The following is a 21,362-nucleotide window of genomic DNA, read 5'->3' as shown; positions in this document are numbered from 1 at the left end:
GCCAATATTCTCCCCCTTGGTGTGTCCCTATAGATTTTCTACCGGGCCGTTACGACTACCACGAATACTAGTAACTAACCCTTTTAGGCTTTTAGTATAAGCGAACAGCCGAGAAATCTAACTGGACGCGTCGACCCATACCCAAGCGCCAGTTTGTCTTCTCAGCAGCCACCACCGCTGCCCGGAAGACACGAGAAACAGCTCTAACGCAGCGGTAACTTTTAGTATTGCACTCGCCGTGTAACATTTTCAATCTCCTATGGTTTTGGGTAACTAGGCCTTCATTCCTGTGTATATAAACACAAGGTATATTCATGAGAAAAGTGCATGCCTATGAACTGACCAGACTCACATTGAATAATGTACCGTGTGTTACATAAATGTCTATACAAACCAAGCATAAGGTAACAGAAGGCCATCCCCTACAGGCACCGCCTTTTACGGCAAAACACGTGAAAGAGACAGTGTCTTTCACCTTGTCAACTTATATGGCTCATAACGTCCGTTAATTCTGCGTCCGTTAAAGATCGCAGCGTTGGTTCTTTCTGAATACTCTTTTCTCTCCTGTAACTCAAGATCACTAAAAGACAAGCGTTGTTGTAATAAAATAGTCAAATCGAGATACCAATAGGTGATTAGATTAAAACACTTCCGTGCTTCAATCTAAAAGCAGTCGGCACAGAACAGATGAAATATTAATGGTATAAGTTAACGAATGATGGTGAATTTTAACTTAAAGAAGCTCAACATTGAGGATCCGGAAATTAAGCATCTGATGCCAATACTTCTTCATCAGCTTACGTGTGCTTTTGATTGATTGCTAATGCTTTACAAATTCAAAGTCGCTCGATCGCTCGAAAATACAGAGCGCTTTGTGCTTCTGAAGCATCGTTTCTAATGTGGCCGAATTTCGCGATTCCAATTTAATTGACCTGGCGTAACGAAAACGTTTATACTAGAGCTAAGCTATTGTCTTTATGCTGACATGGACGCAATTACGTTGGCAATGGAAATCATTTTAGCTCGTTGCTATCGCCCTTATCAAAAGTAGCTTTTTCACGCGGCCCGTTTTACGCAGATGCCACTTGTTGATGCCCAATTCTACCTAATAACCATAAACACTATGGAACTGCATGTTTTCAATTACGTTCAACCCACAAGACGGGGCCGTGTGTAGTTAACGCGATGTTAATTTACCAATGTTCGCGTGACCATATTATATTCACACCAGGAGACACAGATACACATACATCCGCATCGTTACCAGCAAGCACGCGTGCACGCTCTGTGACAAGTGCAATAGATCGAAGGGGTATACTAACAGACGAAACGATCTAAAAAAGTAAATCCTGAAATATACTTTGTAACCTATTATTGGCATAGCGTGCTGCATTGATTCAAAAGCAATTCTCTTCCTTCTGGGAAGTATCAGGGAAGGATAGCGGGTGTCCTAATGCTTTGATTTCAAATAGTATCGTTCCAACATCCGCCGAAAGAAAACTACAAGGAGGTGAGACAGAGTGCGTGGGCGTCCACAGTGTACGTTTTACAGGCAAATATGCTAATTTCGTAAAAGTAAAAAAACAGTCTTACCATCTGGATTAAGGCACGTTTTTCTTGATTTTTTTAAACGAACCTGGTTACAGATGAAGTGCTCTGGCGGAAAATCATGGTTGCGAATAATAGAGTAAACGTTAACGGCATCTCCCAATGAGGTCTGTTGAGCTGATATTAGAAGCTATATTGTAGATAGCCGTGAATTTCAAAAAATTGTTGATGGCTGCAAGGATTACAAAGTTGGGAGCTTCTGTAGGCGACAGTCGAGTAGAAATTTGCAAGTTCGCAAACACCCAATGTACCAGCCATCTAGAGCTGACAAAAGACCTATTACCGAAGGCGCGAAATTTTAAAACTTATATTAGGTACGCCTGATATGGTAAATCCATTGATCTTTATAAAATACATCTACTGGATATGTGAACGCAACGGCTTAAAGTTTTCATGGGATGTTGGCTATCCATACGTATACATTATCAAGCAGTTGTTTTTTTTGATAAGTATTTAAAGTTTGATGTTTGGGTGTAATTCTAATCGACGCAAAACGATCGTATGTTTATTTGTGAAGCTCTACAGAACTGCTATGGGGAAGAAATTGATCGACAAGTGTACCACGCGCAATTTTAATGCACAAAAAAAGAACAACGAATACACTTGAGGGGCTGCGGCGAAGTCCGTATCGACGCTGAAGTCGATGCCATCTATTTTAGTGGAGCTGAAAAGGATCCATAAAAGCAAAATGATTCATTCGAACTTCTGTTGGATGCCATTGAAGGGATAGATCAAAATACGAGTAAATACGTGTTGTACTATGTTAGCTCATAAAAAATGTAATAATTTCAATGTGAACTTCTAAGGCATCTATCGTATAGCCCATCAGACTAGTATCTGTTCCGGTCCCCCTTAATTGTATTCATCCATGTTTCAACGAAGGAATACAAAAATCTCTTGTCATCATTTTTCGCGCCCAGAAACAGCTGAAATTCTACAGTAATCAGAGTAAAGTACTACCGAAAAATTGACTGAAAATCATTGATCAACATGGCGCATAGTTAATTTAATAATATTATTTTAAAATATTCCAACTCGGAAACTGTCAATATCTCTTCGACTGGTCAATATATATTTGCATCTAAGAAACGCTTATGTTTTTTTTTATAATGGCCTTATGCTAATCTAGAAGATAACCATAAACAATTTAAAAAAAAAAACATTTGAAAAGTAAATGCGAGTTTAAGCTGCCATATTTGATAAAATTACATATTGAAACTAGATTATAAAAATTGCACAACGTAAAAAAGCCAAAACGTTTGATTATGTATTCAATTGAAGCTGCAAGTGCTAACATTTTTACTCAGGCGATCTTTAGGGACACTGAAAACAACTACTACCAGCTTTTCTGTTTAGCAATGTAACATTTAAATGTACAAAGTTGACAGTCATATTGAATGCTGCGATTTAGTGTCATCAAAATAGACTGAAATCTAGTAACTTCACTCAGGATATATGTGCATTCGTCCTTTCAAATGGGCTTGCTAAGATAAGCAATAAGAACAAGATCAAGCAAAATCTAGTTCTTCACGTACTCGTGATGCCCAGTTTAACACGTGTAGGAGAAAGCTCTTTCTTTTGTACTTGTCCTAGTAGCCTAGCCCATTTAACTGGTGCAAAGACGTTGCCAAGTGCTTGCCAAGCCCTCATGAATCTGCTGGAACACCGGAATACGCTTATAATAATAATAAAGATAATCTTTGCCCATTATCTGTTTAGATACTGCTCACAATGTAGCATACGTATATTGAATCTACACATACGTAGAGAGAGGCTTGACAATCGCCAAATTTCCTCTTTCTCGTAAATGCGAAAGTAATTTTTTAACTCCTTCAAGCTGTACTTGAGAAAATACAGTTATGACAAAGTAAAAAAAAAAGACTATATATAGGCCATAACAAAAAGAATACATATTGACAAGTTCCAATATGTGAGCCAAGCTAGAGAGGTATATGCAAAAATCAAACATAGATAGCACCTCGTATCTAAGTCTTGCAGGTCCGCCAGAAATAAACGATAAAGCTTCAAGCTGCTCCGGTAATACGATTGTAATCGAGCATCAACATGTATCTCTAGGAATTGCGCACAAAAAGTACGCCTTTGCTTTTATCTTATGAGTTATAAGAACGACTACGACATACAGTTAAAACATTGCCCATTTAGGGAACGCAGAGAGGAGAATTTTTGGCGGCTTTATACACCTGCGAATCCTCACCTAGCAATCTGTGCCTACAGACCTATTAAATTGCTAGTTGATTTCTTCCGCGCTTGGTCGAAATACGTTACAAAACATGTAGCAATATTCCCTTAAATCAGGAACTATTTCGTTCTGCAATCAAATGCTGTGTTGCACCATTGGCCAAGAGCCTGCTAAGGGAGTAACTAAGGGAATATGTCCTGTTATGAACCTAAAACACTCTCATCCTAGGTAAACAAGAAAAACTATAGAGTTGCTCACGTTGCTTACTCATTGCTAGCTCTCTCAAAGTAAACAGGACGGAGCTGGTTTGAAACGACTGATGACCCCTCTCATACAGACATCCCTCACTTTCTATAACAATATGACCTAGCTTAATCAGTGCCCGCTGCGACGGCGACAACAACGTTTATCCGGATGCCATCTCAGATCTTCCATCTCAAAGTCGCATCGATACGTTAGGTCAGCGTTCCGTCGTGCGCATTTGATTTTAGTCCAGCAGAAACGGGCCACCGACTGATCTCCAGCGAACCAGCGAGGAATCGTGATGACAGGTTTTTTCTGGCTGTACAAACTAGCTGCATTGTGCCTTGAAGCGTCAGTACAATTGCACCGCTGTGTCTCGCGTACGGCAGGCTTATCGAATACGTTGTTTACTCCCTATTATTCACAGTCGCAACACGTACCGAGAACAGCGTATGGGATGAGCGTTTGCGAAACACAGCCTGGGATACAAGTCATTTCAGGAATGAAATCACTTGGATTTCGGTTGTACTGGCTAGCAAAAAGAGAGGCCCAAAGCGAGCAGGCAACAGGGAAAACAGTAGATATCAAGAGTACAACACGAGCGGTTATCACAGCTGCTGAATCTGTGACACCAGTCGTTTTTCTTCTTTCTTCTCGTTCCGGCATTTTACTCTGTTTACGGTCGAACAATTACTATTCTGGCTCTTGACCAAAATGAGCAAACCAGTGGAGAAGTCCTAAGAACCCTCGGGCCTGTAGAATCATATACAGGTTGGCTTTTCGTCTGCGAATGCCCGTCACCCCACTACCGTGTACGACGCATATAAACAATACCTCTTGTTTCGATGACGCCGCCGCTGGTATAGGTCCTACTCGCTGAGTATTTAGGCCTCCTATTCGAGAGATCGGGTAGCGTCCACAGACAACACGAATAGCGAGGCTACAACAAAGCCTTGAACATAAGATTGAAGACGACCTCCCGAAATAATAGGCACGGGTAGTTCCCTTTGTTGGGCAAACGCCTTTGTTCGCCTTATCTTTATCCTTCTCGACGTAGTAGCGTATAAACATGTGTATAAATGTTGCAAGACCGCTAGCCAATGATCGGCGATAAATGCTAGAGTGTGATGGCTGCAGAACTGGTGGATAAACGCTCAGCAGCCTACTCGCTAGATCGGTAACCTTTTCGAGGCCGTATTAGATTGTTGCGGAAAAACTTGTAAAAGCGCTAGTAAAAAAAAAAAAACATTTCAGGCCCTACTGACCGCGTTCTATAGATGTCGTGTAGGGGACGTCAGCTGCTTAGTTGTTCACTCTAACCAAAAATAATGGATAAATAGAAGCGAAAGCAGACAACATTAAGATCCTTGGTTCTCATAGTTATAGCAGAATAGTACTAGCAAATCAAGTAAAAAAATCACCAAGTTAGTAGATTAAACAGCGACATTTTAATCTCCTTGTCAGATTATATTATCTTTATCCCAGAAGAAAGATTTTCAATCGTTGGCCATGATTCGAGCGGTGTACCTTTCGCGTTGTATCTATGCGGCTGCTATTATTGTGTTTTGTAAAAGTTACAAGCGGTCTTGCGTTGCGCAAACAATACACATGTGGCCACGGAAGGACTGGATTTAACATCATTTGCTGCACATTCTAGTCTCCGTCAAAACACACAATAGTACCTCAACTAACATCCAGATGGCGCATGTGGAGCATTTGACTCGCTTGCGAGTCCGGTTTATTCTGCTGACGGGCGTATGCACGTGCTCGGACAGGTCAGTCGGTAGAGCGTTAACTTGGTGATCCAGGCTTCAAGCCCCGTTTGAGCCTATTCGTGGTTTGCCAACGAGAGGCACGTTATCAGAGCATAGACAAAACGCTAGTAATACTAAACAACAAGCAAATATTGCACAATTTATGTACTTTCTATTTTTCTCATAGCTACTGAGCTGTAACCTTGAGTTTGACCAACTTTATCAGACGAAGTTCCCATATGTCCTTAACCGGTAACTGACTCACAAGCACAGAGTTAGGTGCGCTACAAAAACAACCTCTTTCATGAATAGCAATTAACAGCTGTTCCGGCTCATCCAAAGAGCACCGTATGGGTAAACAGTCGGTCAGACAAAGGTCAAAAATGTTGTCTTTCGTAAGCGTCAGCGGTGTGAGTTCTTTAGGATTTTTCATCCCGACCTGATGTGACTGGTAGGTGTTGGTCATGCTGAGCCGCTGAATCATAGCGTCTTCCAAGAAATGTACGGCAATGCGGGTTTGAATGAATAAGTAAGAGAGAAGACGTCTGTTTTAAAAGAACGAAAGGGGTACCGCATCCGGCTCAGAGCTGAGTCTAGTTTTCAAACGGCTCCCCCTTTTTTCATTTGCCGGTATAGCATTTTGGAATTTACTACGACCCTACATCGCTTATAAAAATTAAAACAAAAATCCATTGAAGTCATGTGCTGCATCCATTACTATGAAGGCTCCAATGTGTAAATTAGTACGCCATCATTGTATAGAACGTTCGTTTAATTTATTTGTTACGTCTAAAGCGTCGATCGCGTTTGTATGATTCTAGCGTTTTACAGGGAACGATTCGAAGACTATAATTCAAGCTAAGAAGGAAAACGTTACAAACGCCAGGGAATCCACTTGTTATTGACTTACAGCTACGGGTTAATATGATCGTGCTCATTGGCTGTATCCTTAAGACACTAATTTACCCTGTAGCCTATGCCGTCGTATAAACACTTTTTTAAGTGTCTATACGACGGCATAGGTTAAAAAATAAGAACGCAAAATGTAATAACTCGCTACCGTTATATGTTAAGAATGATTTTTCAAGAGTTTAAAAGATTAATCGGCTCGGGATGTTGTCAGGTGTTGGCGTTCTGAAGAGACCATGGTAATGCACCTAGGTAGTTACTTCCAAATGATCGCGTGCTCGCACCTGTCTGACAAAGGATCATTAGCGGAGTCAGTTACTTAATAACAATCTATTTTCCAGGTTCCACTAAACGGCAAAAGATTGAAGTGATCGTGGGAATATCTACCTAATCATACCTAATCATAACAATCGAAGTAGTTGGAACAATTTTATGCTAATAATAGTAGTACTAACAAAAGGCATATACGGGCTTTTCCACTTAGCAATGGGACTGTGTAACTTTGAGTAATACGAATGAACTGCATTTAAAGCTACATGTGACCTTGTACCAGAGTAGAGTGTTTTTGCACAAGCTGAAAAATCGTCTGCTTGTGTCCCTTCGTTGTTATGTCGTAGATTTCGGTTTTCTGGTTCCGTCTAATAGCGTGGTGATAATGTACTTGTCCATACAGTGAAGATGACGTGGGCTAAAATCCGGGCATAAGCAGGCCGCGTTTTGTTGTGAAAGCCAATTGTCTATCAATGCAGTCGTTTAGATTCATTCAGACGAATTTCAGTCACTCTATTAATTAACATATAAAGAAATATCACTCCGGATATTTAATGAATCGGTGTAGGATTAGTTCGTGGGTGCCTACCACCATAATCGTTGACCTTCTGATGTGTTTACTTTTCCAGGAATGGATTCATGAAGTGGGGCTGGCAGTGAGGATAGCGGTATCGTGGGGGGGTGTGTTTGTTGACGCGTCGTCGAACAGTCGTCTGAAATAGAGTTCGATTAAACAAGACGCTAGTGAAGCTTTGATTTTGCGTTACGAAAATTTCTAAATTGTCATCAATAACGACAATAACGCTATACGGCACTATATTCTAGTTAGTTACCACATGGCGTAATGATGTGGTTAAATTAATAACTTTATATGTTCTACTTGGTTCTGCCCATAGGGCTTCTTAAGTGGTCGTTTGATAGATCAACACCTCTTGGAAATGTGTCTACTGTGGTCTTCTAACAAGTTGACTGGCCAATATTTCAAATACACTTTACAAAAGATGTACATGGCCATTTCTACGCTAGCTTACACAACACATTGTCGTAATTAGTAGTTAGAAGACGGCAAGTAGAACACTTTGGGTTGACAAAGATTAAAATTCGACCTGATTTTAGCTAAGTCAATAAGCTTATTTTGTCTAATTTCGTCTTGTAGCAAGTACTCGTAAATCACGAAAGCTCATATCAACAGAAAATAACCTTCCCGGACAACGTTCAGTATCCGGTGGGGTGTGGATTGTAGACAATGAAGTCTTTTGAGGAATGAGGGCATCGCTAAACAGTGGCGTATAGAGTGGTGGAGCTTCAAACCTGGAAATGCAAGCAGAAAAAACACTAGTCCTAAGCGAGCTGACTAACGTATAGAGAGACGCTTTCTAAACTTAGCAGAGTGCCCATCATACCTAGAATAAAGTTAGCCAAACATTTTGCATTTAACGATTCCGATTATTCTGTTATTTATCAATTATATACACTCCTTTATGACCTACAATAAACTTGCGCTCGACGAGATGCGCCGCGATGACATAATTCAACCACTGAACGCGCTCAGCGGGTTCCAGTAAAACTGCGTTTCGCGAGCCTAGAAAGCCTATCGGATTTGAAGTCGTACCGCACAACCGCCCGATCTTTGATGCGTAACATGAAAACTGTAGGAATTCTGCATGTGTATGACGTCTACGGCTAGTTTTTTTATAGCCGAAACTATTCTACGTTTGAGATTACCATCGTGGATGGATCAGAGAATCCGAGAGGACCCTTCGCAACACGTACAGCTTTGCTGAAAGCCTATACTGATTTATATGAAAACCCTTTTACTGAGCGACGCAAAACAAATGTGGAAACAGATGAAGCATATGTTAACCCACTGCTTCTCCTGAATATTATCTGGCCATGGAGATAATTTTATATAAGAATTAGAGAGGCATGGGTCTGGTCAGTTGTTGTTAACTACATCGTTAGCTTGCAGTCACGCTGAAAGTCAATGTCACACTCTGTACCCCGGAACTTAAGAAATGTTTGTGACTATCGAACGTGTCCAGGCAAAGCCGATTCAATTCCGATCATTTCTGATCGAATGTGACCGATTTTCAGTGTCTCAAATTAGCCAATTCGGACTCACCTGGTCTTTGGCGCTACCTTCTCGATTGCCGCGATCGCTGGTGCTAACATCTGGTTTTCACAAGCCCGACTCGAAAACTCTAAGCAAGGTGGTTGTACGGCCTCGCGCCACACTTGGGACAGTAAATGTGACGTTGGCGTTATCTGCTTGCTTAACTGCTCGATTCTGTGTTAGATATACGGTTACAGTTAAAAGCGTAAGTCGCTTGACCTCTTTCTGTGAACAAACTTTGGGTCAGAACTTGACAATTAAATAGGCAGGCTAGTTTAACTATATCGTGTCTAATTTGGACGGTGTACACACGTGCTAATCGAAAAAAGAAATGGCTCACGTTAAATTACCTCTGAGTAGAGCGTGCCATGCGATCGAATAGGTTGTCATCAAGGAATTGACGGGTAGCCACATCATCAGCGCTAAGGGTCAAATGAATGTAAATTATGGTAAGACGAGTATCCATTTGACTGGCTGTTGTTAAATGCCGACTTCCTAGGACGTCTTATACTCATGAAGCTTCATAGTTTTTTGAACCATTGCGTAACAGTGACCTATACGGCTGAGTGAAAATTCAACTTCTTTTTGAAAAGTATTACGGTTGCATGGATGCGTCTGGGTCAACTTGATTTAATCTAGAGTTTCCAGGCTGCGGGGTATCGCGATATTGTGACGCGTTGCCACTAGTGCGTACGTTTTCCCAAGCAAATAGCACCTATTGTTGCTGCGCATTATTTTATAGTAGAGGTAAGTGAATATAACTGCTACAGGTCGGTCGTTTTTTGTTTCGAGGCTGATTCAGGTGTAAAGAAGCAAAAATTGGCTTATACCGCTTGCTGGATGGATGGATGGATGGATTCGTAGTATCGAGCGGAGCTAGTGAACATTCCCACCTCTAAGATGCACGACTGAACCACCGGAACGGGATCATAACATCCCGAATAAGTGTATATAGCCTGAACGCTGTTACGGACGCAGAGGTTTCCACCAGTCCACGCAGCATTGGAGTAAGCCCCTTCGACATTGTTCCGAAGTGTCTGTTAGATGGGCATCCTCTGAAGTCGTCGCCACAGCAGAGCCCTACGTGACTTTACCTTGACCACAACTCTATCTAACTCTTTCAAAAAACTCTGCCTCGTCAAAGGCATAAATTTTACTCGATTTTGAAGTTAAATCTATTCTTCTAACTAAGTACGGTTAACAAAATAATAAACACAAGGCATTAGTAACTGTTTACTTATTTGGCGTTGAACAGCTTGGCCCCGAAATCATCATTCTCTTCTACTCGGTATAAGCACGCTCAAGGAACTTGCGACATACACAGAATAGAAACTTTAGGCCTGGAGACGCTGTACGTGTTGTTGATGTTAACGGCTGCCAGCAGTTTCTGAGTGTTTACGTGTAACGTGAATGCACAAATACATTTTGAAGACATCCAAATTGCACGGCGTTACGATCGAGGCTGATCAAGTGCTCGTCGATATGACTACTTTGGCGGTCACATATTGAGGTGCAAGTTTCCTACGATGTGCGCCATTTAAAGCACGTGAAAAGAGCAAAAAACGAGGACATACACGCCATATTGTGGACCTTTACGAGTCCACCCCTTCGACTGAGCTGTTTTCTATTGAGCTTAAGCCAATTCGCGTTTATATATACTGACGGCTGGCTTAAAACACACATGTCTGTGACGTCAAGTTACAGAGAATAAACATACTTTGGTTTTCCCAAAAATTAGGATTTAGCCAATGCAATCGTGCTTACTGTTACCGCGATCGTCTATGCACAAAACGTCAAAAAACGTATCTATATTAAAAGATGCATACGCCCAAATGTTACAACAGTAAAGAAATTGCAAGCTAAATAACGACGTCCCTACTGCCAATCCAGAAATCGCCTAGTCGTGTAAATCAATATTTTCGTTTGTCGTTTTATCTCATGTCTTTCTATCGGAACGAAGTTGTGACCGAGAACGTACGTCTGGTTTATTCACGTAAGGCGCAACGGCAGCATCGTCCGTGTGCAAGCCTTTCAACAAGCGGCCAGCCGTCTAGCGCTGGTCACCGGGTCCGTTTTGTTTGGTAAGTGTTTCCAATTGCAATTTAAGATTGATCGTTTTGGACGACGTCCTCGATGTCGACAAACCACCCGGCGGCATTAGAGCACGGAGCGAACGTACACAGTACCTCGACGTAACACGCAACTGTTTATGATTGCCGGCGAACGGAAATGATACGCTGCGTGCGAACAGTGTCAGTATTACGAATTCCCAAATGAAAAAAAAACTAATAATTAGTTTAGCAAAAATAACGACTATGGTAATAGTCCGCTTGATGATGGCAGAGGTGATGCCGACGCAGGGTTGGCGTGAAGTCCTTGAAGTATACTTACATCGAGTAAACAGTGAGGAAAGGGTACGCTTGGAAGCCAGCACGAAACAATATTAATGACGATAAATGATGAAGGCTCCAGTCGAGCTCAAGAAGGTTGTGAACAAACATAAGGAGGTACGAGTTAGTAAGATTAGGCAAAGAGCGGTATAGCAAAGACATTCTAACGATTCTGTGGTGGACATCAGAAAAATGTGCTTGTTTTGAAGCAGTGACACTAATCTAGCAGTTAGTTCGTCGTTAACTTACGCGTTTGAACACTTTAGTTTTTTTTTTTCATTTTAAACCTAAAAAAGCGTACAAAATGTAGACTAGCAGGGGTTGCTTATGCACGTACAATCCAGGCGTAACAATATGTAAATCTAAGCGAAAAATACAATAATGCAGACCATCTGCGGAATATATATATATATATGTGAAATTATCTATTTATTTGCTGAAAATGTAATGAGCGTTTTTTTTCCAGCTAGATGGCTTTAAGGTCATATATATTGTGATATTTGTATGGTAATCGATGCGCTAAAATTGATTAAATTATTGCGGAAGCCGAGCAAGATCAACGTGTGAGTGGCTATGGCATCGCCAAGCAACGAAACATTTACCACCAGACCGTTCTAAACCATTTGAAGTGTCATTATGAGCTCCTATCGCCTGGCAAAGCATTGACTGACATAGACACCCGCTGTAAAAGACTAATAAGATCATAGCAGGCAGGCTCTTAAAAAATATCGACCGAAACTGGCGACCAGAAAGCTTGCAAGATCATGCCATCACCATCCGTTTTAGTTTTTGCAGAACTTCCTTAATGGTGTTAATTTAGCTCCAATAGAAGAATCTAAAGATTACGCTATCTTCAGTCCGGAATCCTTGGAAATGCATGGAATATAGAAGATATATAAGACCACAGAATGGGGGACAGAAAGATGGCAGAAAATCATCCGGCAAAAAAACCGCATCCTTTCATAAATAAAATGTGTAGAATTATAAAGTTATTATCAGCCAAAAATTATATTCTCCTAATTTCTTCTAATTCTTCTAATTTATAAGCAAATTCTAGTTCTCTATATTCAATATTAAAACCTGAAACTAATTCTCTTTGAGCTAAATCAAAACGGGGGTTCGATTAATTTCTGCTAACAAATGAAGGAAAAAAATTAATCAAAAAGCAAAAATAGATCATCTAAAAATAGACTGAATAACATTTACATTTGATAAATTGATATTGCTATTTAATACTCACTTTATAAGAAATAGTTTGAGCATAATGGCCCCGAAAATGGCGTATATATAAATTATTTATCAATTTTGGTCTATAAATACTTTTTCAACAGGGCAATCAATATAAATACTTTTATGATATTTCAGAAATAATCACACTTAGAAATAGTAAATAAAAGAACGACAAACTATATAGCGGTGCAGTCTTTTCATTTCTATGGTAATGTTCATAACATTATTATTTCTTAGCTACTATAAGAAATTATGTTCTGTTATCATTTTTTGGCAATTTATCTACATCATTGGCGTTCTTTATTTAAACGTACATTTCTTTCGTAAGTAAGCTTCTCACTGTACTACGTCTTATACTGAATACTAATTCTACTATCTCACTTTAAATGAAGCCTTTTTTTTAAAGTATACTTGCGTACTTTAAATCATTGTGCTGGTAATTCTGAATTATGTTCACTGTAGGATATTTGCAAGCGTTTTTGTTGAGTAGTGGTCAAAACATAGGAGGTGCTCCAGTATACACTTGTCGGTTATGGCTTAGGCAGTGCACGAACTGGCATTCACATCAAACTATACCGATGTCAAGCTTCGTCGGCCTTTTCCCTCTAGTGATGAGTCTGAATAGAAAGATGCTTCAAGTCTTTTCAAGTACGCCTATCTGTTATGCGACCTGTTCACTGTCAACGGCGTTCAATTTCACGTCCGTGCGGCACGCAACTTCGATCTTCTTGTTCTTTCAACTTTGACTTGTAGTTGACATAGATTTGGCCTTTTTTTTTACGGCGTGCGCGTTACCGTACCATATCCCGTTCAGTTACGTCTCAGCCCACTAGTGGACGGATTGAAAACTGACCCGTCGGAAAAAAGTTCGTATTTGGGTTGCAAAAATGGTACAGCTTCGGAGGAGTGTAAAGGAGCCAGTAACCTTGTTTACATTGACAATTGCAATAGTTGTATGTTTACGACTTATGTTTCTAAATAGTAGGACCTGTGCTGCCATCTAGTTGGCCGGCAGTTAGATAATGTCTCGCTCTGAAACTGACTCATTATAAAAATCGCGTCCATCTTTCGACGATCTCAGTTCCTAAATATATAAGATCGATATGCTAGAAAATAAAATCTAACAAATAACCTTTTCAATTGATTTCAATGGCAGCCAACAATATTTGCTATTATCTATTACATTCTACCCACGTTTATGTTAAAACTTTTGCTAGAGAATAATGTCGCCGGTTTGTTATGCCTCGTTTCGTACGATTTAGCTACGGCTTGAAACGCTGTTATCTCACCTGTAATTACGTTGAGCGTATTCAACACGCTCAACGTTCAATGTTTAGTAAATGAAATATTTTTCATTCTGATTCTATTATTACATACAAGCGCGTACTATGAATTTTGGGGTTACAAAAGCTTATTAGAAAAACTACGTTTTATATGTACTTGGCTAGAAAGCAAAGATTGAATCGTATCAGCATAATCTTAGATGAAGACAATTGTCACATCTTAGAGATCTTGGTTAGGCTGGAATCACGTAACCTAGCTTGAAACCACCAGCATTGAGGCACTGGCCGCCCCCATGAGAACACAACATACTATGCCATTTGAAAAATCTTTTTTCTTCAGCTTCCCTTCATGGTAAAAGGATTTTCTACAAGCATGCAGATACGAAAATTTCACAAGCGCAATCAGAGTATCAAACCTAGATCGCTTTTTTTTCCGGGAACTGCTGCAAATATGAGACCATTGGTCAACAGCAGTATCGGACTTAAAACTCGAAATATTTATTCATAGAGATTTATAATTTTCCTCAAAATTTAGGTTGACCATCGTAAGTAGCCCACTTTCTTTCGACCCCAGAAAAGTGGTTCGCCTTTTTTTATCCTGACTAGCGGGATCGATACAATGTATTTAAGTTTGTCGATTTATTACAAAATATTGGCAATAAATGTCAGCAAGATCACTTGTAATGAAAAGCTTCATTCGTTGGTTGTCCGTTAGATAAATTTGCCTTGCCATTAAACTAACGGCGTTTCCTTTATGTTCACGATAATGTTTTTCATTGTATATTAATTTCACAATTAAGCAAACCAATAATAAAAATAAGTAGGCCTAACCCAAGAGTCATTAATACCAGCTAATAAACACGGCGTCAAACTAACAAGCAACAGAAATCTTTTTGGTACGCGGTTTTTGGGATCTTGATGACTTTTCGGTTACGGCGCCAAAATTTAAAAGGCATCGTCGCAAATGCATTATTTACCCATCTTTGCGGTTTTAAGCAAATCTCTCGCCCGGATTTTGTGGTAACCACTAAAATTTGGCTCGCTGTAGTATGCTACATCTATGAGCTTACCACCCGAAGATAAACAAATCGAAAATAGCGTAAAGAAAAGTTTATATATACATGATAACTTTTCTTTACGCTATTTTTTTTTTAAATAATATATAATTAATTTTTGTAACAGAACATGTTAAATAGATACCGACGCCTCTTATATATGATGCTTAATAATAATAGTACTACTATTATTGTGGTTGTTGATTTTTCTGTGGTGTGAATACAGCCGGCTTCAGGCACTTGCCATATGTCCAACTTGGCCTTTCGGTGTTTGATTCGTAGGCTTATAGTAAATTTTTAAGTTGCTCTTTTTTCCAGTGCAAATCGCTTCGCGTTAAATGAACCGATATGGGACAACTAAGCTGATTAGGTCGAAAAAAAAGCGGCGTTACTTCCATTACATGAAGGCAACAAGAAATTGGTTAAAGTTTTACATTTTCCGATTATGTTTCTGCAAGATAATTTACATTAATAACTGAACTAATGGGTCGACACGTAATCTACTACCTTCTCTAATATTTACTTTGTATGAAGATCAATTTGCGATGTTACGCGTGGCTGCGAAGGAACGGTTTGGGTTGTACGTTCGTAGTATTATAGTACACTCATAGAGCATTTTAAAACGGTATATCCAGGTCTAGTCCTTCTAGCGTTAAGAAACGTGTCTGGCAGCTAAGTTGTCAATATCTCGTGTGTGCATAATAAAAAATGTGTGTGGGTGATATCGCTACCCAGTCTAATTAGAGAACCCCGCCTACAAATAAGAATGAACTTTGTTAATTAATTTACATACTTTATGAAGACATCGCAAGTCTTCATAAAGTCTTCAAGAACCTGAAACAGTACAATGCGCCTCTTTGTGGGTCCGTCACATTTGCCCTTTAGTTAAGCTTTAAAAACGATCATCGATGCAAATGCACCGTGACATCACATGCTATTCCCCAGTCTGCAGTGTAGGAACGTTCTAAGCAAATGTCATGTGATTTTTATGAGGAACAATCAAGTCGTATACAAAGAAACAAAAAAAAAAACGAGAAAGCTGACCACCAAAGTTTTTCTTACTACTTCGGTTGTGCCAGCGGAACTGTAAACGAGCACAAAGTTCACATAAGTATTTTCCTGAACATGGATACGTTTAGATACAGGTCACGGGTTGAAATTAACAAATGTTATACATTGAGAGATAAAGCTAGTTTTCGTGTCAGCAGCTTGTAGTTAATCAAAACCTTCTTAGCAATATGCCAGCAATTGATTCCAGAGCTACAGGCTCATTTACAATTAGGCTATGCCGCAGGATAAATTAAGTTCTCAGAATAAATTGGCTAAACTAACAAGTTCTGTTATTTTTTAATTAATTTTGCCACGAACGATGAAAAGAAGATAGGTTTTTTCTTAGCAAGGTAAAGATAGCTGATGATATGTCTTTATGCTTATGTAGCAATGATTGGACGATGGGTTAGGAAGCCGGAATCCTAGAAAAAGACTGATTCAAATATGAATCCTGCGCCTGAACATGGCTGCCTGATTACATAAGTAGTGAAATCCCCGCTATACTGATTACCTCAACAGGCACAGAAGCCGTATGCCTTGTAAGATCCTCTATGCAGAACCCACCTTCCTTCTGTGCTTTCTCCGACAAAGATATCATGATAAATTAAAACACGGAACCTAGTAGCCTAGGATTTCGAGTACACTGCTGTTTGAACGTAATTACAAATTAGAGCATTTTGTTAATACAATTCGTAATAGTACCGGCGTACTACTAAAATTACTTATTCCAAAATACGAGTATACAATATATAGCTTTTGTTTATTTTGTTGACTCAACTTGGAAATGCTCAATTATTGTTATAGGAACTTGTTTACGTGGTTCCGATACTATTTAGGTCTAACAGCTGCTAAAGTTGTCTTAGTTCTTTCTTTTTACTATCGCTTACACCGTTATAAAGGATGTATATCTTTCAATTAAGATTTTTTTAATTAATAAAATATATAATCGACCGTTTGTGTTTATATAGGAAAAATGTTTATTTATTGTATATTAAGAAAAATTATTACATTGCTATATAAAGGCAAGCGCTCACATTAAACATCAATCAATAACTAAGTATAAACAAGTATATGGATATATTTGTTAGAAATCAGCCAACTAAAATTAGGTGACCTATTACTACTCATAACTGGTTCAATAGAAAAATATGATCGCCAAAGCTATGACTAAAAAGGCTTGGGGAAATATTCAAGCAGAAAAGTAAGGGTTTCTGTGTAAAAGGCCCTAAAGTGATTTCGATGCATGTTTCTGCATAATTCGTTCTTTTTATAGAAACAGATCAATTTTTATATTTTAGTAAAACGGGACATAGGCCTCTTTGCACAAAGACCTTTCATATAAAGGCGGAAACAAGCAAATATGAAATAAAGAGATTGACGTTAAATAAATTTAACCGTCTAGATTTATTTGGCAGTCTATGTAAACCATCCTTGTGTCCTTTTTGTGTCTAAGGGAACGCATAGCATCTTATTATCAAGTTGCCATTGGCCTGATATATTTGCTGTATCAGGTTAACATGTGTCTAATGTTATCTCATATACTCTTCCTTTCTCTCCATTTTTAGGCAGGTGGGAGCTGCTGCAATGTCATAGCTTATTTATAGTTCTGTAATTTTTTCTACAACGCGTCCTTTAGGGATATTAATGCGCCTTGAGCAAGCGTCATTCATATTCAACCCACGTTTAGTGCCCATTTTCCTTGCCACCACCCTCCGCCCCGCTGTTTATCACTACCTGGTTCTTACGATACGGGCGCACAAAATATCTCAGGGCCAATTTTATATGTGTTTTTAGTGCGTGTCATTATAACAACTTGTATTTCTATTTAAAATGAATTTTTAACCCTACATACCAGCAGTCATTATGTCAAACATAGTTGTAAGCCTTGCAAACAACTCGTTCGCTCTTTATGTCTTTCTTCGCTAATACCAGATGTATAAATACTTTAAAACAGCTCAAACAGCTAAAAGCGAATCAAGCAAACGTACCGTTATGTACAGAGTACCTAGCACCTGATCTGTCTGATCGATACGCCTTTTTTCTTATAGTCACTCTTTTTAAAGCTGTACTAGTGTTCATTGTCTTGACAAGCCTTGAAAAAATGCTTCAAAGCTTTCAGTGCTTAAAAAAGTGCCCATCGATGCCCATACAACAGAGACGCTTAGGAGCAACCGATACAATTCATTTAAACGTCTATCAACAATTTTGGGAGCATCTTTTTCTCTGCGAAACGAGGCCTATGAATGGCCTTATCGTTCGGCGGTAGCATTGAGCAAAGCCAAATGTTCGACAATTCGATTGGGAGTTTGAAAAAAACGAAGAAAACAAATCGCTGAAAATCAGACGATGACCGAGATCGCTCGAATAGAAAACGTAGATGGTGAAACCGATACACCATCGACGATCACTGAGAGTAGCAAGCGGCGCATATCTAAATCACCGAATAATCAATCCCCAGTCCTTGGCAAAAAGTCTGTGACGCCTGCACGTGGGGTCAGCAACCTCGCTCCTGCAACCCCCACACACGGATTGCCAATTCCTGTTGCGAAGTTAGATAATAGTCAGATAACTTTCTCACAAACTTTAAGTGGACTATCGCCACACTTCCGTGGTCGGCCATGTTACGTACTTAGTTCTGTAATTGTGGTGATAATGATTGTACTTTCAATTTTTGCTGTTATAGCTGCTCTTCTAGTATTTTTCACGAAGCCTGCGACTCAAGCCACAACGACAAAGGAGGTAATTGAACTTTTAACTTTAGTGGAGGCTTCGAAAGCCGCGCAACCAGCTACAGAGATTCACTTTAATCCTGCCGAACAGGAGACGTTTCCTAATTCTCTACAGTCCCCAACTACAGTGCAAGGTCGGTTTTCACCTACTGACGATTCTATGACCGATTCCTATTCGAATGACGCTAGCACTTTCACCGAGATTACGTTTTCGACTGATGAAAGCACCGAGGAACACAGTTCAGTGGATTTTCCCTGACGATCCTTTATCTACTAGCACTTATGCCACTCGCAAACGCCTCCGAAACGGTCTGCTTATAAACAACGTAATCTGAAAAGTTTATTTACATGCGATTTGGACGCAGGCGTTTAGGCTTAGCAACTGGCGTTCTGCTTGCAGTACTTGCGGGGTTTATTTGCTGACAGACTATTCAGTCGTAGAATGACTTCAGCAGGTTGACCGATCGCCGATTTAGTAATTAATACTAAGTGCTTTAATTACAGAGCTTAAAAATACGTGCGAACGGCACATGGTTCACTGAGGTTATCAGATAGATGCTTTCATGCGGATGCACACCAAGGACATGTTTTGATTTTCCCAAGGTCCCCGCTGAAATGACGGAAGAGAACGAATTCATGGAAGACATTCAAGATGATCGTGGAATCTGTTTGCGAACGTTCCTCTAAAGGAAGCTGTGGACTACGCGTAAACAGTTGTCGAACTTGTTTATCGTAAGATTCTGTAGCGCGAATATCACGAACCGTCCAAATGAGTCCATCCACTTGCGTTTCTGCGGAATCACGTAATAGGCCTAAAAGTGGTGCCGTTGCTGTACTTCTAAATTTAGCTATTTAGCCGAATTAGAAAACTGACATATTAGCAAAAGGATGACTTGTTCTGTGCGAAGAAGAGGAAATGCCCCAAGGCAAATACATAAACACATGCACTTAAAGGTGAATTCTCAACTCCATTGTAGAGGCGCAACAGTTCGAGAGTCACGAAATCTAAAAGAAGCTGTTTGAGCCAAATGAGCAAGACACACGGCGTCTAGAAACCAGACATTGAAAAGCAATCCGGAAGTGTTTGTTTTTGCCATAGGCTACATGATCTTACCAAAGTGGAACATTAGATCGAGTTGAAATCTGTAGGAACCCTATGATGGCAAATGGCTGTTCATCGGAAGTCTAAAGAATCTAAAGAAACCTCAATGAATCACACTAAATGTAGAATTACGATTTACTGAACTTCGCTTCAACTGCAGAAGGATAAAAAAAAAAAGTACAAATAACACCTTATTAGTAGAAAAAGCACATAGAATTTGGCATATTATCTGGCGTTTGTTCGATGGACATATACGATCATTTCTTTTACCACTTTGGAATAAATTTCTTAATAGCGATGTAGGCGATTTTGACTCACCTAACAGTCGATAGTTTCAATGACTTTTTCGTACTTCTGTATACGCATATGTTTCCATACATAACATCAACAACGTTCAATGCTCGGTTAATAATAGGCGTACATACAAGTTTGATAGATCTATAATATATAGCATCTATTATGATGATGAATCTCTATAACCTTAGTAAGTTGGCCAGTTATGGTGTGTGACTTTATCCATTGAGTAGTTGTTCGAATTTAATGGTTTGCGGGACGTACGTTTGCGGCGTCGATCGTTGGAAAGCAAAAAACAAGATCTGGGTCGCCGGACACGCTGACTTCTTACCAGTAACCCCCATTGGACTGGAACAGTTTTTCATTAATAACGGGAGTGGGCCGCCATCCGTCGTCGTGCACACGCAATCTCAATCGATACTTGGACAATGCCGACTTCTACTGTGGTAGTCATATATATATACGTTGCATAGTCTGTGAAGAAGGGCCTTGAAACTGAGATATTTTTAACGAAGAGAATTTCGAATATTTCGAAAATAGCCTCTCTACCAATCACGCACAACAAATATACGCGTGTGAATACGAGTTTTTTGACAGTTTAAGAGTAGTTCAGCTTTAAAGTAACAGGGTAACCTGTGACTGACTGTAATAAAGAGCGAGTTTAACTGTGCTCCTTAATATATTCTCTAATAATTATTATAAATTAGACCATAGGGCGTTTTAATATGACTTAGCAAAAAACTATTCAAATAATCACTGTAGTCATCGTTGTAGTTACTGCATTTTTGCCGTTTTGAATCGATAGCTTTTTATTTATATTAGATATTAATTTTTTTTTATATTATTTATATTATATATTAATATTTTCAAGTATCGCAATGATGCTAGGAGATTAGAATTAAATTTTATAGTTTAGTTTGTTCTATAATGTAATCATTTCCGTATCCCGACTACTATAACGACCGCAAGATGACAGCTCTTCAATCTTCAAAACGTTTTTCTTTGAACTATCTGCTGATCTATTGCCCGCTTTGTATGTGTATGTTGAAACTATGAAACTAGACAATGTGTAGTAATAATGAAAAGTTTTTTTAGTCGTATAAGCCAATCAAAATAATAGCGCGTTTAGGCT

At 39.4% G+C, this 21,362-nt stretch overlaps 1 protein-coding gene and 1 long non-coding RNA gene across 6 annotated transcripts; one reads left to right on the top strand and one right to left on the bottom strand.

Moving 5' to 3' along the window:
• The first annotated feature begins 1,360 nt into the window (after positions 1–1,360).
• LOC111268995 (uncharacterized) lies at positions 1,361–4,709 on the top strand. Its single transcript, XR_002685497.2, has 3 exons — positions 1,361–1,510; positions 1,647–1,715; positions 2,126–4,709. It is a non-coding gene; the product is annotated as an uncharacterized LOC111268995 (long non-coding RNA).
• Positions 4,710–6,559: 1,850 nt separating this feature from the next.
• Positions 6,560–20,615, bottom strand: LOC111268991 (uncharacterized). Of its 5 annotated transcripts, none has more exons than XM_086971902.1 (6): positions 20,495–20,590; positions 9,448–9,519; positions 9,107–9,271; positions 8,185–8,295; positions 7,574–7,697; positions 6,560–6,998 (listed from the first exon to the last, which is right to left on the bottom strand). In XM_086971902.1, the coding sequence occupies exons 1-5, from the start codon at positions 20,572–20,574 to the stop codon at positions 7,622–7,624; spliced, it is 504 nt and encodes a 167-aa protein (XP_086828028.1). In that variant the 5' UTR covers positions 20,575–20,590; the 3' UTR covers positions 6,560–6,998; positions 7,574–7,621. The 5 variants fall into 5 exon arrangements, with proteins under 5 accessions (XP_086828028.1, XP_086828027.1, XP_022704016.1 ...); XM_086971901.1 differs by having other exon boundaries at positions 6,560–7,002; positions 20,495–20,589; XM_022848281.2 differs by lacking the exon at positions 20,495–20,590 and adding an exon at positions 10,335–10,525 and having other exon boundaries at positions 6,560–7,002.
• Positions 20,616–21,362: the final 747 nt, after the last annotated feature.

This window comes from Varroa jacobsoni, unplaced genomic scaffold (assembly GCF_002532875.2).
Source record: "Varroa jacobsoni isolate VJ856 unplaced genomic scaffold, vjacob_1.0 scaffold_1340, whole genome shotgun sequence".
Taxonomy (NCBI): Eukaryota; Metazoa; Arthropoda; class Arachnida; order Mesostigmata; family Varroidae; genus Varroa; species Varroa jacobsoni.
Note: the sequence above shows the minus strand (reverse complement) of the source record. Positions and strands in the feature narration are given on the sequence as shown.

What these genes read in the sequence shown, in the direction of transcription:
- LOC111268991 (XM_086971902.1), bottom strand. Translation starts at nt 20,574, where the DNA reads ATGGGGGTTACTGGTAAGAAGTCAGCGTGTCCGGCGACCCAGATCTTG. An exon ending in ATGGCACGCTCTACTCAGAG is followed by an intron (nt 9,272 to 9,447) that starts GTAATTTAACGT and finishes TATCTAACACAG; the next exon opens with AATCGAGCAGTTAAGCAAGC. An exon ending in ACTGAACGTTGTCCGGGAAG is followed by an intron (nt 7,698 to 8,184) that starts GTTATTTTCTGT and finishes ACTCTATTTCAG; the next exon opens with ACGACTGTTCGACGACGCGT.